General features: G+C 42.5%; 1 protein-coding gene across 1 annotated transcript in view; it reads left to right on the top strand.

Annotated features, from left to right (window-relative positions):
- The window catches only part of Neb (nebulin), a 199,256-nt gene extending 188,826 nt beyond the window's left edge, over positions 1-10,430 (top strand). The window contains exons 149-157 of the mRNA XM_013517490.1: positions 1,917-2,009; positions 2,302-2,394; positions 2,741-2,833; positions 3,687-3,794; positions 3,898-4,081; positions 4,365-4,457; positions 5,807-5,959; positions 6,210-6,316; positions 10,062-10,430. Of these exons, the coding sequence (XP_013372944.1) occupies positions 1,917-2,009; positions 2,302-2,394; positions 2,741-2,833; positions 3,687-3,794; positions 3,898-4,081; positions 4,365-4,457; positions 5,807-5,959; positions 6,210-6,316; positions 10,062-10,235 (1,098 nt within the window). The 3' untranslated portion in view covers positions 10,236-10,430. The remainder of the gene's footprint in view (positions 1-1,916; positions 2,010-2,301; positions 2,395-2,740; positions 2,834-3,686; positions 3,795-3,897; positions 4,082-4,364; positions 4,458-5,806; positions 5,960-6,209; positions 6,317-10,061) is intronic.
- The last annotated feature ends 2,978 nt before the right edge of the window (positions 10,431-13,408 follow it).

The following is a 13,408-nucleotide window of genomic DNA, read 5'->3' as shown; positions in this document are numbered from 1 at the left end:
ACCCCCTTACCCGTCACTCCAGAGATGGAGAGAGTCAGACACAATCAAGAAAACATTAGCTCGGTACTCTGGCAAGAAAAGAAAAAATAATACTTCCCTAATGATTTTTAAAACCACTTTAATGATTTAAAATAATACATATTAATTCTACTTTTTAAAATACAACTTAAATTTTGTGAGTTTACCGTATTATCTTACTTATAAGACTAGTCTTAGCCTTAACTCTCTAATAAGAAAATGGCTTTAATCCATAATTTATAAAGTTCTAATGTCAAGAAATAACATTACCTTACAAAACAGTGCTCGTCTTTCCCCAAACTTACTCTGCATCATACCCAAGGTCTCTTTGCTTCACACACTCGTGAAGGTTGGGGTAGGCCCGTGTGGGTTGGTATAGTGGGTATAATGAGACTCTTTCTTAAATATTAGAATCGTGACTTCACTGTGCTGATGATATTAGGTTCTGATTTACCCTGTCAGGTTTGGTTTTTCTTTTCGCGGTGTTGAGGACTGAACCCTAACCTCAGGCATGCTCACTACGCATGCACTCCAACACCGAACTATCGCCCCAGCCTAGCCGGTCCCATCAGATTTGGACAAAGAGACCTTGGATTAAAAAAAGAATAATAACCCTGGCGCCAGGGATGTCGCTGTGGCACAGCCCCTGCCTGGCAAGCACGAGGACCTGAGTTCCATTCCCGGTACCAAAAGCAACAGCAACCACCAAAACACTCCTGATCCTCTCCGTCAAGGTTAATGATACATATCGTGGTCCAGTAATGGCTTTGGCAGTAGTCAGTTTAGCAGGAAAGTGACACCAGAGAGGCCTTTTGTACTACCAATCTTAATTTGGGGTTTTTTTTTAATGGTCTTTAAATGATAACTTTAGTAAGCCATTTCCTGTAAGTCCGTGCTCTGCGATCACATAGCTGTCTGCAAATTACCAAGCAGTTTGTGCGGGGACTTTAGGCGTCAGCCGGGGACCACTTCGTGCTGCTCAGCTTACACCGCCGCAGGCTTCTCCAGTGCACGAGCTCGTGCTTGAAGACGCGAGCACGCAAGCAGGGGTGGCCACCTGTGGCACACGTCCTGCAGCGACCTTCAGTGCTTGTGCCACTGAAAATTCTAAAAGGTTCGCCATCACTGGTAGGTTTGTCCAACAAGATGCCTATGTCTCTGCAGGGCCAGAGAATTTCCACTCCTGATGAGTTTTCAGATGACACTGACCTCACAGTCCAGGGACTCTGCTTGGACAACCACTGCTGGCCAGAACTCTTTCTTTTAAGCGCCATTTCCCAAACCTCCCAGGGTCTCCACAGCGGGAAACTGAGACTGAGGACTTATCATGGTGCATTTACTATGCTTCCTGTTGCTTTGCCATGATTGTGGCGTTCTTTATGGGTAAAAGTGATGTACTACACAAAGGCAAGAGACAGTGGACAAAGGCTAGAAAGAGACAAAAAGTAGGAGGAAGCCTTTCCCTCATCTCATCATCTATCGTTTCACTCAGGTCTGTGATAGTCCAAGCGCCACAAAAAGGTCCAGGAGCCAGCTGCTCTACTGGAGCAGCTTCCACCTCAGTGTCACTTAAGCTCCTCCCTGTGACTCCTGTTTGGTTGCTCTGCAGGGGCTTGACTTTGGTTTTCCAGCGGTAAATGATGGTGGTACCGTGTCCTCTCTGGAAACACTACAGCTCTCTCTCGCCATGTGCAGACAGTCCAGGGCAGGTTTCTACCCTGGAAACGTGTGTCCTGCTGTAACCACACTCAGCACCCTTTGCAAATGTGTCGTTTGTCCTGTAACCTCATTGGCTAAATGGCTCGGTGCCCTGGGCCTCACCAAAAGTTTTCTGTTCTATTTCTTATTTTGGTAACTGTCTTTTCCCCCTTCTTTTTGGATTCCTTGGACTCACATAGGTTTTGTACAAAGAAAATGTGGGGAAAGCCACCCCAACCCCAGTCACTCCAGAGATGCAGAGAGTCAAACGCAATCAAGAAAACATTAGCTCGGTATTGTCTTTGAGAAATGAAAGTGCTTTTAATTTCACAAAATAACCTGTGCAGTTTTGCCCGCTCCTAACCCCACCCAGAGTTAAAAACAAAATACCAGTTACATTTGAATCTCCTTGAAATATTATACTACGTTTGCTGCGGCCGTTAACTCTTTTTAAAGCTTTCCCCTGGAGAGCTACTTGACTAATAATAATAGATGAAACCCAGTGTGTCGCCCCGCCCCGCCCCGCAGTCTATGGTGGTGAATATTGCCTCTTAGTGATTTGGGGTGCAACTTTGTATTTCGCAGGTGCTATACAAAGAGAACATGGGGAAAGCGACCCCCACACCCTTTACTCCTGAGATGGAAAGAGTCAAACGCAATCAAGAAAATTTTAGCTCGGTATTTCAGACAGGAGAAATAAATCGTTAAAAATTTAACAAGAAAAGAGTTTAACAAGACTGGCCATCGTGCTGATACCACTAATTGATCTCACAGTGTTTCCAGAATCCTGTGTATCTTTTAAAATTCTTCCTTTTCTGCTTAAAAACAACAAACCAACCCCACAGGCTCAGTGTTTCCTTCTTTCGTACCTTTTGCTTCCCACCGTAACGTTTTAATGGCTTTCCCTCCCGGAGGTGTTTCTCACAGCGTGTGCTATAATCGAGTCGTAACACTAATGAAATGATACATTTTCTGAACTGGTTTTCTGCTGTCTGACGTCTGGATGCTCTCTTGGCTCCCCTAGGTATTGTACAAAGAAAACATGAGAAAAGCAACTCCAACACCTGTCACTCCAGAGATGGAGAGAGCTAAGCGCAACCAAGAAAACATTAGCTCGGTATTTTCTAGGATTAAGAAGGAGTAGTACAGCAACGTGGAAAATAACATTTTAACACAATAAAAACATGTCTCTCCGTTCATCTGAAAAACACACTAAAATTTAAAGAGAGAGAAATGCAACCTCTTGGAAAATAACTTTTTAACACCATAAAATTGATGCGCACTTTCTTCTTCCACTGAAAATTGACACTAAAATTAACACAACTGGGCTTTTCAGTTCCAAGTGATCATACTAAACATAAGTTAATTGCCAGTGTTTTTCTTTACTCTGAGGTAGTTTTTCATGTAACCAGCTATAACAAATTGACTCCCTAACATCCTCCGTCTTCTGCTCTCCGTTATTTTTAAGGTACTCTGTGAAACGGGTACTACTTAGAAATAGGTGTTATTTGCTGGCTTTGTTATTCTGGGATTATAGTGCTGAGAGGACTTGAATTTCTGTTTGAGCCTATCGGTTTATGCAATGTGGACATCACCTAAGAAGTGAGAATTTGTTACAAAGCACAGTTCTTTCCGATCTCGTTCAGTATCAGAGTTAGTGCTAAATATCACTGAACATACTGGTGCTGGTGCTACAATGCCCAGAAAATTCAAGAAACTACTTCTTTTCCAAAATTATACTGTGCCCCTTCTTCTTTGAAAATGAGCATTCCATTTTCAAAGTAAGAAGCTGATGCCAGCCCCGCCTGTCCTCACGCTGACCTGGCCCGCCGTTAGTCGTGTGTCCCCCGGGTCCTGTCAGCCCACTCAAGCTCCCCTCACCGGCTTCTCTCGTCTCGGTGTGTTGGAAAGGCTTCAGGCCTGCAGAAGCGGGACGTGCTCTGTGCTCACGCGTGCTCTCCCCTCCGCAGGTTCTTTATTCTGACAGCTTCAGGAAGCAGATCCAAGGCAAGGCTGCCTACGTGCTAGATACCCCTGAGATGAGACGGGTGAGGGAAACCCAGCGGCACATCTCAACGGTGAGTCGGCACCTCGGGGTGGGATGGCTAGACTTCCAGAGCAGGGGAAAAGAAAAATGGTCACACCGTGCTGTGTTTATCGAGCGAATTCATGACATTTCAGGTGAAGTACCATGAAGACTTTGAGAAGCATAAAGGTTGCTTCACACCAGTGGTGACAGACCCTATCACTGAACGAGTCAAGAAGAACACGCAGGACTTCAGTGACATTAACTACCGAGGCATTCAGCGAAAAGTGGTAGAAATGGAACAAAGACGGAATGACCAGGATCAGGAGACTATCACGGGTAACTGAGCACAAAAGCGACATTCCGCACATCAAGTCAAAGTCCAAAGACCTCAGTCTGTCTTCATTATTTGTGAAAGAAAGCCCCTCTTATAGCACAGTTTGCAAAACTGAGGTCTCTTCTACTGTATTTTTAAACTTATCTCTTCTTCAGAGAAAAGGACCTGAACCTAAGTCAAGGAAGGGGGTTCAATCCTCTTGTACTTGTTTAAATTCCTGCTTTGGTTTTGAAGTAGCCAAAAGCACGCAAGAGCGTGTGTTCTGATCACCAATACTCATTCCAGGTTTACGTGTCTGGCGCACTAATCCTGGCTCAGTTTTTGACTACGACCCCGCAGAGGACAATATTCAGTCCCGAAGCTTACACATGATCAACGGTACGTTACACCGCAAGAGGCTGCCAGCATGCATGTCTCCGCTGCGTGAGTTAGTCGATGGCTTTTAGGTTCTGAAGTTGCTTCCCTTCAGAGTTTTGTTCTGTTTTGGCTTTCTGTTTTGGGGATTGAACCCAGGGGACTCAGAACTACATCTTCTACCTTTTTACATTTTAGTTTTGACACAGGGTCGCACTAAGTTGCCTAGACTTGTCCCGCTTCAGCCTCCAAGTAGATGGAACTCCAGGCACGTGCCGCCATGCCTGGCCCAGGATCTTTCATCTTCTGAGTCACCCATTGACTAGTGGGCCACATGCGTCAAGTTAAGAACAGATTTCCTAGACAAGTCCAAGTTAGGGCAAGGGTCTCACTCACTGCCTCAGTTCATGTTTCCTTCAGGCCCTGTTATTATCATTTCTCCAGAGAAATGATGACAAGAAAATACCTAGGCAAGGGGCTGGGGATTTAGCTCAGCGGCAAAAGCGCCTGCCCGGCAAGCGCAAGGTTGTGAGTTCGGTTCCCGGTACCGGAGGGAAAAAAAAAAAAAAAAACCTAGGCAAAAAGAAGGGAATGGATGTGAGCTTTGTGTATTTTCTGAACTCTCTCACGTTAAGGAAGATTACTCATTCTCCAAAGCAGCGCCGTGTCTTTATGGTTCCTCTTCACGTTAGAAAGTAGAATAATACGTGACACCATTCCTTAAAGGATTTTGACTCTTGCTTACTGATAAAGAGAGACTGGTGAGCCCTGGTATACACCTGCTAACAGCACAGTTGTAAAGATCTGCCCACAGCGTCATAGAAACACAGAGAAAGCATCTCCGTCAATCTGGGGCTGAGGGAGGATTTTCTAGAAAGCTGAACATGGAATCTGAATGTGATTACTATTTATTTTGGTGAGCCAGGAAAACAGGGAAACTTGTGAGGGACAGTAACAGTTAACGGATTTGAAATCTGGCTGTGTCCCCTGTTACATGACCTTTGGCTCCCACCTATAAGACAAGGATGACGGCCGTATGTCAGAAGAGTCCTAGGGAGCTGGGCCTGGCGGGGCATGCTTGCAATCCCAGCTACTCAGGAGGCTCAGGTGGAAGGATCTCAAATTCAAGGTCAGCCTGGGTAACAGAGCAAGACCGTCCTCTCAGAAATAATATTAGTACTAACAAGAATAGAATTGGAAGGGTTTAATCCATGAAAACTGCTTAAAAATTCTTGGATAAACACACACGCACGCACACCACCACCGCCACCACCACCAATCACAACCGAGACCCAGCTGCTGTTCCGAGTTGCTACCGTAGAGCTGCAGGACTTTCACCTCTGCTACATCTCTCGCAATCTCATTTCTGCCAGCCCAAGCTCAGCGCCGGAGCCGGGAGCAATCGCGATCTGCCAGCGCGCTGAGCATGAGTGCTGGGGAGGAGAAATCTGAGCACTCGGAAGCCGCCGGCCGCCACCTCTCCACCTACAGCGATGGAGGCGCCTTTTTCTCTACAACCTCCGCAGGTAGGAGCGGGTGGGGCTGGCTTCGGCGGTCTGGCCGGTCAGCTCACTGTGACTACGAGATACTGTGATTTTTAAAAAATTGATCTTCTGATAACTAGAGACCAGAACTGTGGAGATTTTCATGATGTTAGAGATGTCATTTTCAATTAGATTTAGTTGAAATTAATTAGATTCAATTAATTTATTAGTTGACAACGATTAAATGTCTAGACACTTTTAAAAAAATAAGCTATCCGTTCCTCCTCTGCAGCTTACAAACATGTAAAAACCACAGAGCTTCCACAACAAAGATCATCGTCAGTTGCTACCCAACAGACAACATTATCTTCTATCCCATCTCATCCCTCTACAGCTGGAGTAAGTAACAATCAATACCTTACTCAAATCATTCTTGTTTTTTATTCTGTGTAATAATGATTATAAGTATTCTGATCTTTTCCTCTTTTTGAAAACAAAATTTTATAGGCAGTATTCTACTACACACTTCATGTCAATGGTCAGCACCAGAAAACCTTAATGACCATGCAAACCCAAAGTAATGAAGAGCATTTTTCAGTGATTTTAAAAATTAGAGCAAGGCCGGGCATGGTGGCACACACCTGTAATTCCAGCACTCGGGAGGCTGAGGCAGGAAGATCACTGTGAATTCAGGGCCAGCCTGGGCTATAACGTGAGTTCAAGGCCAGCCTGAACTGCATAGCGAGACCATCTCAAAAAGACAGAAAAAAAAAATTAGAGCAAAGTATTAACTTGGGCACATTGGTTCTACATGCAATCTTAAACTAAACATTTACTCCCTGGAATAATTTTTAAGGCTGTATATACATATACATATATGCACACATGTATGTCATATCTTAGATCTCCCTTATTCATACATAGTGAAAAGGTATCATGCTCACACTTGACCAGGCTACTTTACAACTCTTATTTTAAAACCCAGGTCTCATCCATAATATGTTCCCAAAACATAACTTTAGGATTGAAATGGATGACATTTGTATGAAGACAGTAATCTTCAACAGGAATATTAAAGACAATCTATGTATGTTTTGGTAACCACCATATTTCAGGAAGGGAGTGTTGTAAATTTGTCATTTTTCCTGAAACAAATCAATTATACCAAGCAATTTCAGTTAATTCCCAATAGGACTTTTAAAAATACGTGTGCTAATTCTAAGATTTGTTTGAAAGAGTAAAGATACAAGAATAATAAAACACCTTTTGAAAATGATAATTGTAAAGAGTTCAGGCATAAAAGAACAAAGCGTACTATAAGGATTTGGCATTAAGATACAAAAGTAGATGAAAACCAGAACTAGACTCCTGAAATAACTACAAATCAGATGGAAAGGGATGAGGCATTTAGTTATACGATCTTGGGATAACTAGGCTAAAAAGATACTTATCTCAAACCATACTTAAATAGCAGCTCCACCAAAGATCCAAATGTGAAAAACAGAACTGTAAAAGTACTCCAGAAAAAGAGACTACTTTAATAACATTAAAAATGAGAAAAGTAACGTGCAAGATCTAGGAATGTAAAGAAAAAGACCATAAAGTTTTAATTGTTTCTTCAATAAAAAGAAACATATCAGACTTGGAGACAATATTGATGGCATATATAATGAAGATTAATATTTTAAAAGCTAAATGTACTGCAAATGCAAGGATAACTTATTCCCCTTCTCTCTCAAAGTAAGAAAGACCTGCAAGAGCATGAATAGACAAGTTGTGGCAAAAGCAACGAAGACGGCCACCAAAAAGTGTTTGCTACGGCTGGTAACGGGAACAAGCGAATGAAAACAATATTACAGTATCGCCCCTGAATATTGGAGTAGTAAACTCTCAAGAAATAATTGAAACACACAATTTGACCTAGCACTTTTACCTTTGTTTTTTTCACAAATTTATTTGTCCAAGACAAACACTAGGATGGATCATTATAGTGTTTAAATAACACAGCGATAACTGCGGTACAGAAAAATGGAAATGGCTAAATAATTTGTGGCATTACTAAAATGTGAAAGGCTTTGCAGAGCTCAAAAAGCCTACTTTCTATTTATATTTAAAGACCTGCAAGCAATATTAACTGGGAAGGACAGGGCAGAGTATTATTTATAGTACTGTTCCACTTATGCAGTGGTGAAAGGGAAAAATTTGTTTATAAATGTGTGTGTCCGTATTTCAGAATGCAAGAAAAAGTGCATAGGTTACATTCTCAACCCACAAGAGGCTGCTCCTCTGAAGAAACCCAGAGTTTTCATTTATTATTTATATCTCCAAAGTTTTACCATTTTTTAACATTGCCTTAAATGACTTTTAACAACTTTTGCTACTGGTACGCTTCTAAATTCCCAAAGTGAGAGATGACATGTGCCGACCTGAATAATACTCCGAGATTTCCCAAAGAATAGTAATGTATTTGGGGGTGGAAGAGCACCGCCATAATACGCGTGCCGTAGAAAACTACACATGCATTCAAGGAGGACGAGGCACTGGGAGTGTCTTCAAGACAAAATGAGGCTCACATAAAACATTTTGAAACGATGGTCTTTGGCTATGAGTACTAACGAGGTCTGACGCTGCGCGCACACTCGTGGAGAGATGACCTCTAAGCGCTGGGTGAGGCTGCCCAGGCCTTTGTGCAGGCCAGTGGTTCCGGCCGTCTTCCGTGCAAGTCACTGTCGGGCAGTCGTGCCTACAAACCTTTCCTTTCCCTCATACTCTTCTGGCTTTCTTTTTCTTTGTGGAAATGACTCGACAAAAGTGACTCCATTGAGATTCTGACCAAGTTTTGTGCAATCAAAATTGCTAGATTTCAGATTCTCTCCTGAAACACAAACTTGACCTCCACAAACTAGAGAAAAAGGCCACAGCCACATATAAAATTAGCACACTTTTCTACGCCTTATGAGTATACAATTAAATAGTATGGAGATCGTAAAGCGTATGATTCACGTTTATCTCATCTACATAGCTATTTCATCACTATCGTGATCTTAGAATATTTTCAGAAACATTAAAGAGCTTTGCCCATCAGCATTCACTCTCCACACCCAGCTTGCCCTTTCCGTCCCGTTCGACCCTAGGTGTTCCCTCTTCTGTACACAGACTTGCCTGTTTGGGACATCTTGTATAAACAGACTCATACAGTATGTGAACTCTGATACATGACTTTTTCTGCTTAATGTTTTGAGGTTCATCCATGTTTCTATCAGTATTTCATTCTTTTTATTACCAAATAACATTTCATTGTATACATATGTCCATTTTGTTTATCAGTCGGTAGGGAGGCATCTTGTCTCCACTCTGGGGCTACTGTCACGGTGCTGGGACTCTGGGTGTGTGAGTTATTGTGCAGATGTGTTCACATTCCTTTTGTGTATACACATATCTAGGAATGGAATTGCTGGGTCAGGCAGCAATTCTGTATTTAATGTGATAAATGCAAAACTATTTTCCAAAGTGGCTATGCTAGATAATGTTCCCACCAGATGTTGCATTTGTTTTGTTTTTGAAGACAGGATCTTGCCAGGTAGTTCAGTCTGGCCTTGAATTCACTATGTAGGCCAGGCTGGCCTCGAACTCCTGGCGACCCTCTGGCCTCAGCCTCCCAAGTGCTGAGATGATAGGTGTGTGCCCCTGTGCCCGGCAGCTACCAGCAGTTTATGAAAACTCCAGCTTCTCTCCAGTGCCTCTAAAATCTGTTATTGTCTTTCTAACAATTATCGTTATTCTGGTGTGTGTTGTTTTGAGTTGGATTTCCCTTATATCTACTGATGTTGAGTATATTTTTATGTGTTTATTGACAATTTGTATATCCTTGTGGAAATGTCAATTCGTATTTTTTTTACTTTCGATTTTTGGTGTTGAATTATAGGACTTCTCTATACATTCTGCATGCTAATTCCTTATCAAATACATGATATGCAAACATTTCCTTATTCTATGCATTTTTACTTTGTTGGTGTTAGTTACACATTTTCTTTTATGCAATTTAAATTAGGGGAAAGAAGTCATAACAGATCTTAAAATTAGGTACTTAATGGTTACAAATCCAATATGTAATTTCCTTTTTAAATTCCATCCCCATAAATAGAAAATATTCCGTGCCATGTATGACTACATGGCTGCAGATGCAGATGAGGTGTCCTTCAAAGATGGAGATGCTATTGTAAATGTTCAAGCTATTGACGAAGGTTGGATGTACGGCACCGTGCAGAGGACAGGCAGGACCGGCATGCTCCCAGCGAACTACGTGGAAGCTATTTAAGCACCTCAAGAGCTCACACCTGTCTGCAGGAGCTACAACACCTGCAGCCAGATTTCAGTTTAGACTCCACATACCCAAGTTTTGAAGCTGCCTAATGGTTTTCTGTGTCAATATGTATGGAAGTACTACCCACTTATTTTTTTCTGTATAAGCTCCAGTAATTCTTAGATAAAACAAATGTTAGTATGATTGATCTAGTCTATAAGTCTAGTTTTTAAAACTAGACATATCTTCATTATTTTCTGGACTTGCACATAAAACTGGAGACATTAAACCTGTAAGCTCTTTATTTTTCAAACTGCCATTATCAAATATCCTTTGATAAACATGCCAAACATACTAGAGAAAAATGGCAGAGATATTTTCACCTTTTCCTTGCTTACTAAATCCTTATGCTTGTGCTTCTAATACAGTTCTGTAGCTATCAAGCCGACAGTCAATATAAATTGGTGATGAACTGGTAACTAATAAAATCTGTAATTCTGCTACAAACTCTGCTGATTGAACTTTTATTTTTAATGGTTTTAAGATTTACCAATAAAAAATTCAATAAAGCAAATTCCTTACAGTATATTTAACTAAAAATATTACCTAAGAGTTTTTAAAATGGACTGTTAAAAGTGCACAAGAATAGACATTATCAAAACTTTCCATAGTTGTGTTGAGCAAATTCCCCTAAGAGTTTTTTTTTTTTTTTTGAAGAGTGAAAGAAGGCTAACATAATAATGGGGGGGGGCTTACCAAATTACAGACAAAGTGGTAGGAAATTATCAGTGGTTATTGTTTCACATATTGTTATCTACAAGATAGTTTCTCAGGAACACAAATAGACAAATAATAATGAGTTACAGACAAAGAGGTAGGAGATTATCAAGAGTTGTTGTACTATACTTTGGTATCTTCAAAGTGGCTTCTAAAGAAAATAAATAGAGCTATACATGAGTGACCTATTGAATAATCATTAACTATTCTCAATGGTTATTGTAGGAAACACATAATAATAGACATGCATCCATTTACAAAATAGGATAGGAACAATACAAACATTGCAGAGTTATGGATAGATTAGTAGGAAAATATCAATGGCTGCTGTAATACATGGTGGTATCTTCAAAGTGGTTTCTCAGGAAGACAGAGATACGCAAGAAGGATCTAACAAGTAGTTACAGCCTAAGGGTTGTCAAAAATCTAGTGAGCCGTCTGGGGCCAAAGCCATTTTTTGTAGCGTTTTCTCTCCAGCCTCCCATCGCATTGGGACCCCACAACCAGTTAGTGTCCTCTCCCCAACTGTCAGCACAGGCAGCAGGAATCTTGCTGCAGACTTCTCCGGAGCTCCACCACAGCCTGTACTGTCAGGGGAAGAGTGGCTTCCAGGGAGTCTCAGCATGTATTGTGCAAGGGCCTCCTGGTTTACAGCTTCCAAGCAGCTCTCATGACCCCAGTCCACAGGACCTCTGACTCCTCAGGCTTAGTCTGTATTCTCATGTTCTCTGAGTCCTTGTTCAGCAGCTGCTCCTCCGCTGACTCTGGACCTTTCTGGTTCTCAATGGCAGGAGCAAGAGTGGCCCGTTGTATGGCATGTATTTCCAGGGGTTTCTCCATGTTTGAATGGTTCACACACGTCCATGGGTAGGCATCTGCAGCTGGTGCATGGTGGGCCAATTGTGTCATTGTTTCTCTGTGTCGTGGTAGTTCTCAATTGAGCGGCGGCGGCCGGCCTGAGGGCCGGGCTGAGGGCCAGCTCGCAGCCGCGTGGCTCCCCGTGCGCCGGGGGCCCTTCCTCCAGGCGCCTACAAGGCAGGGAGCCAGCTGGTCCCCTAAGAGTTTTATAAACAACTGTGGGATCCAACCCTGTCCTCATCAGATTCTTCCCATCCACATCCAGTGGGCTTAAGAGTGTAGGGCAAAGACCTGCGTAAGGGGTAAGGTAGGAAGACACTCAGCAAGGGCTTACTGCGTGTTTACAGACTAGCCATCCTAAAAAAGGGAAAGATGTGTGCCTGTATATTCAGAGCTATAGTAATACTACTGTCTCAGTATTTTTATTTTTGAATGCTGAGATTGAAGCCCAGGGCCTTGCGTGTGTTAGGCAAGTGCTCTACCACGACAGTTACATTCCTGGCCCCTCAAGCTCACGCATGTGTGTGAGACTCGTGGCAAGGACGCTCTAGCAGAGTGAGCGTATTTGTGGATGACAGAGTACACCTGTACGTTCGGCACTGGCTAGTTGCTAGGGTTTAAGAAAAAAAAAGGTAAAGGGTCCTAACAGTCCCAAGAAAGGAAGACCATGCCCATGTTAGCTATCACTACAATAAAATCCCCAAGAAAATCAACTTTTTTTTTTGAGATAGGGACTCACCATGTAGTCCAGGCTGGACTTCAGCCCACTGTATAGCCTCGGCTGTCCTTAAACTCGTGGCAATCTTCTTGCCTCAGCCTCCCGAGTGCTGAGATTACAGGTGTGTGCCACCACGCTTGGTTGAAAATCAACTTTAAAAGATCTCTTGGTTCATGGTTTTGGAAGTTTCAGTCCACTGTAAGTTTGTCTCATTGATCCATGGCAAGCCAGAAAATCTCATGGCAGTTGTGATGGAGGAAATTCATCCACCTCATGGCTGGGAATAAGAGTACAAAGGAGCCCAGAGTGCCACAGTCCCCTCGGTGGATCTGCCCCAGGACCTAAAACTCTCCACAAAGCTCATCTCTTTCTTAAACATTTATCTATTTTTCTTAGTTTGGAGTCCATCACGATCACCTTCGTCACAGGACAGCACACCTTAACTGTCTTTGTCCGCCGCGCCTCCAGCCTCTCATCCTCTCCCCACTTACAAAAGCTCATTTCCATTTCCCCTGCAGTTCTATTTGTTCTTTAAGTCTCATTTCCCTTTCTTCTCTCTTCCCCCACCTCTTTTTTCCCTTCCCATTTGAAAATGGTTTTGTTGTTGTTGTTTGTTGTTGTTTCAGACAGGGTCTCACTATGTAGTTCAGGCTGGATTTGAACTCACTGTGTAGCCCAGGATAGCCTCAAACTCACAGTGATCCTCCTGCCTCAGCCTCACGAATGCTGAGATTAATAGCTATCTATGTACTGCTTAGCATCTATCTTCTGTTTTGCTCTTTATTTATACTTAGATTTCTCACACGGTGAAGCAATGCAGCAGTTAAACTTGTGT

The sequence above is a fragment of the Chinchilla lanigera genome, unplaced genomic scaffold (assembly GCF_000276665.1).
Source record: "Chinchilla lanigera isolate Chin_1 unplaced genomic scaffold, ChiLan1.0 scaffold00039, whole genome shotgun sequence".
NCBI lineage: Eukaryota > Metazoa > Chordata > Mammalia > Rodentia > Chinchillidae > Chinchilla > Chinchilla lanigera.
This window is presented reverse-complemented; position numbering and strand designations above follow the sequence as displayed.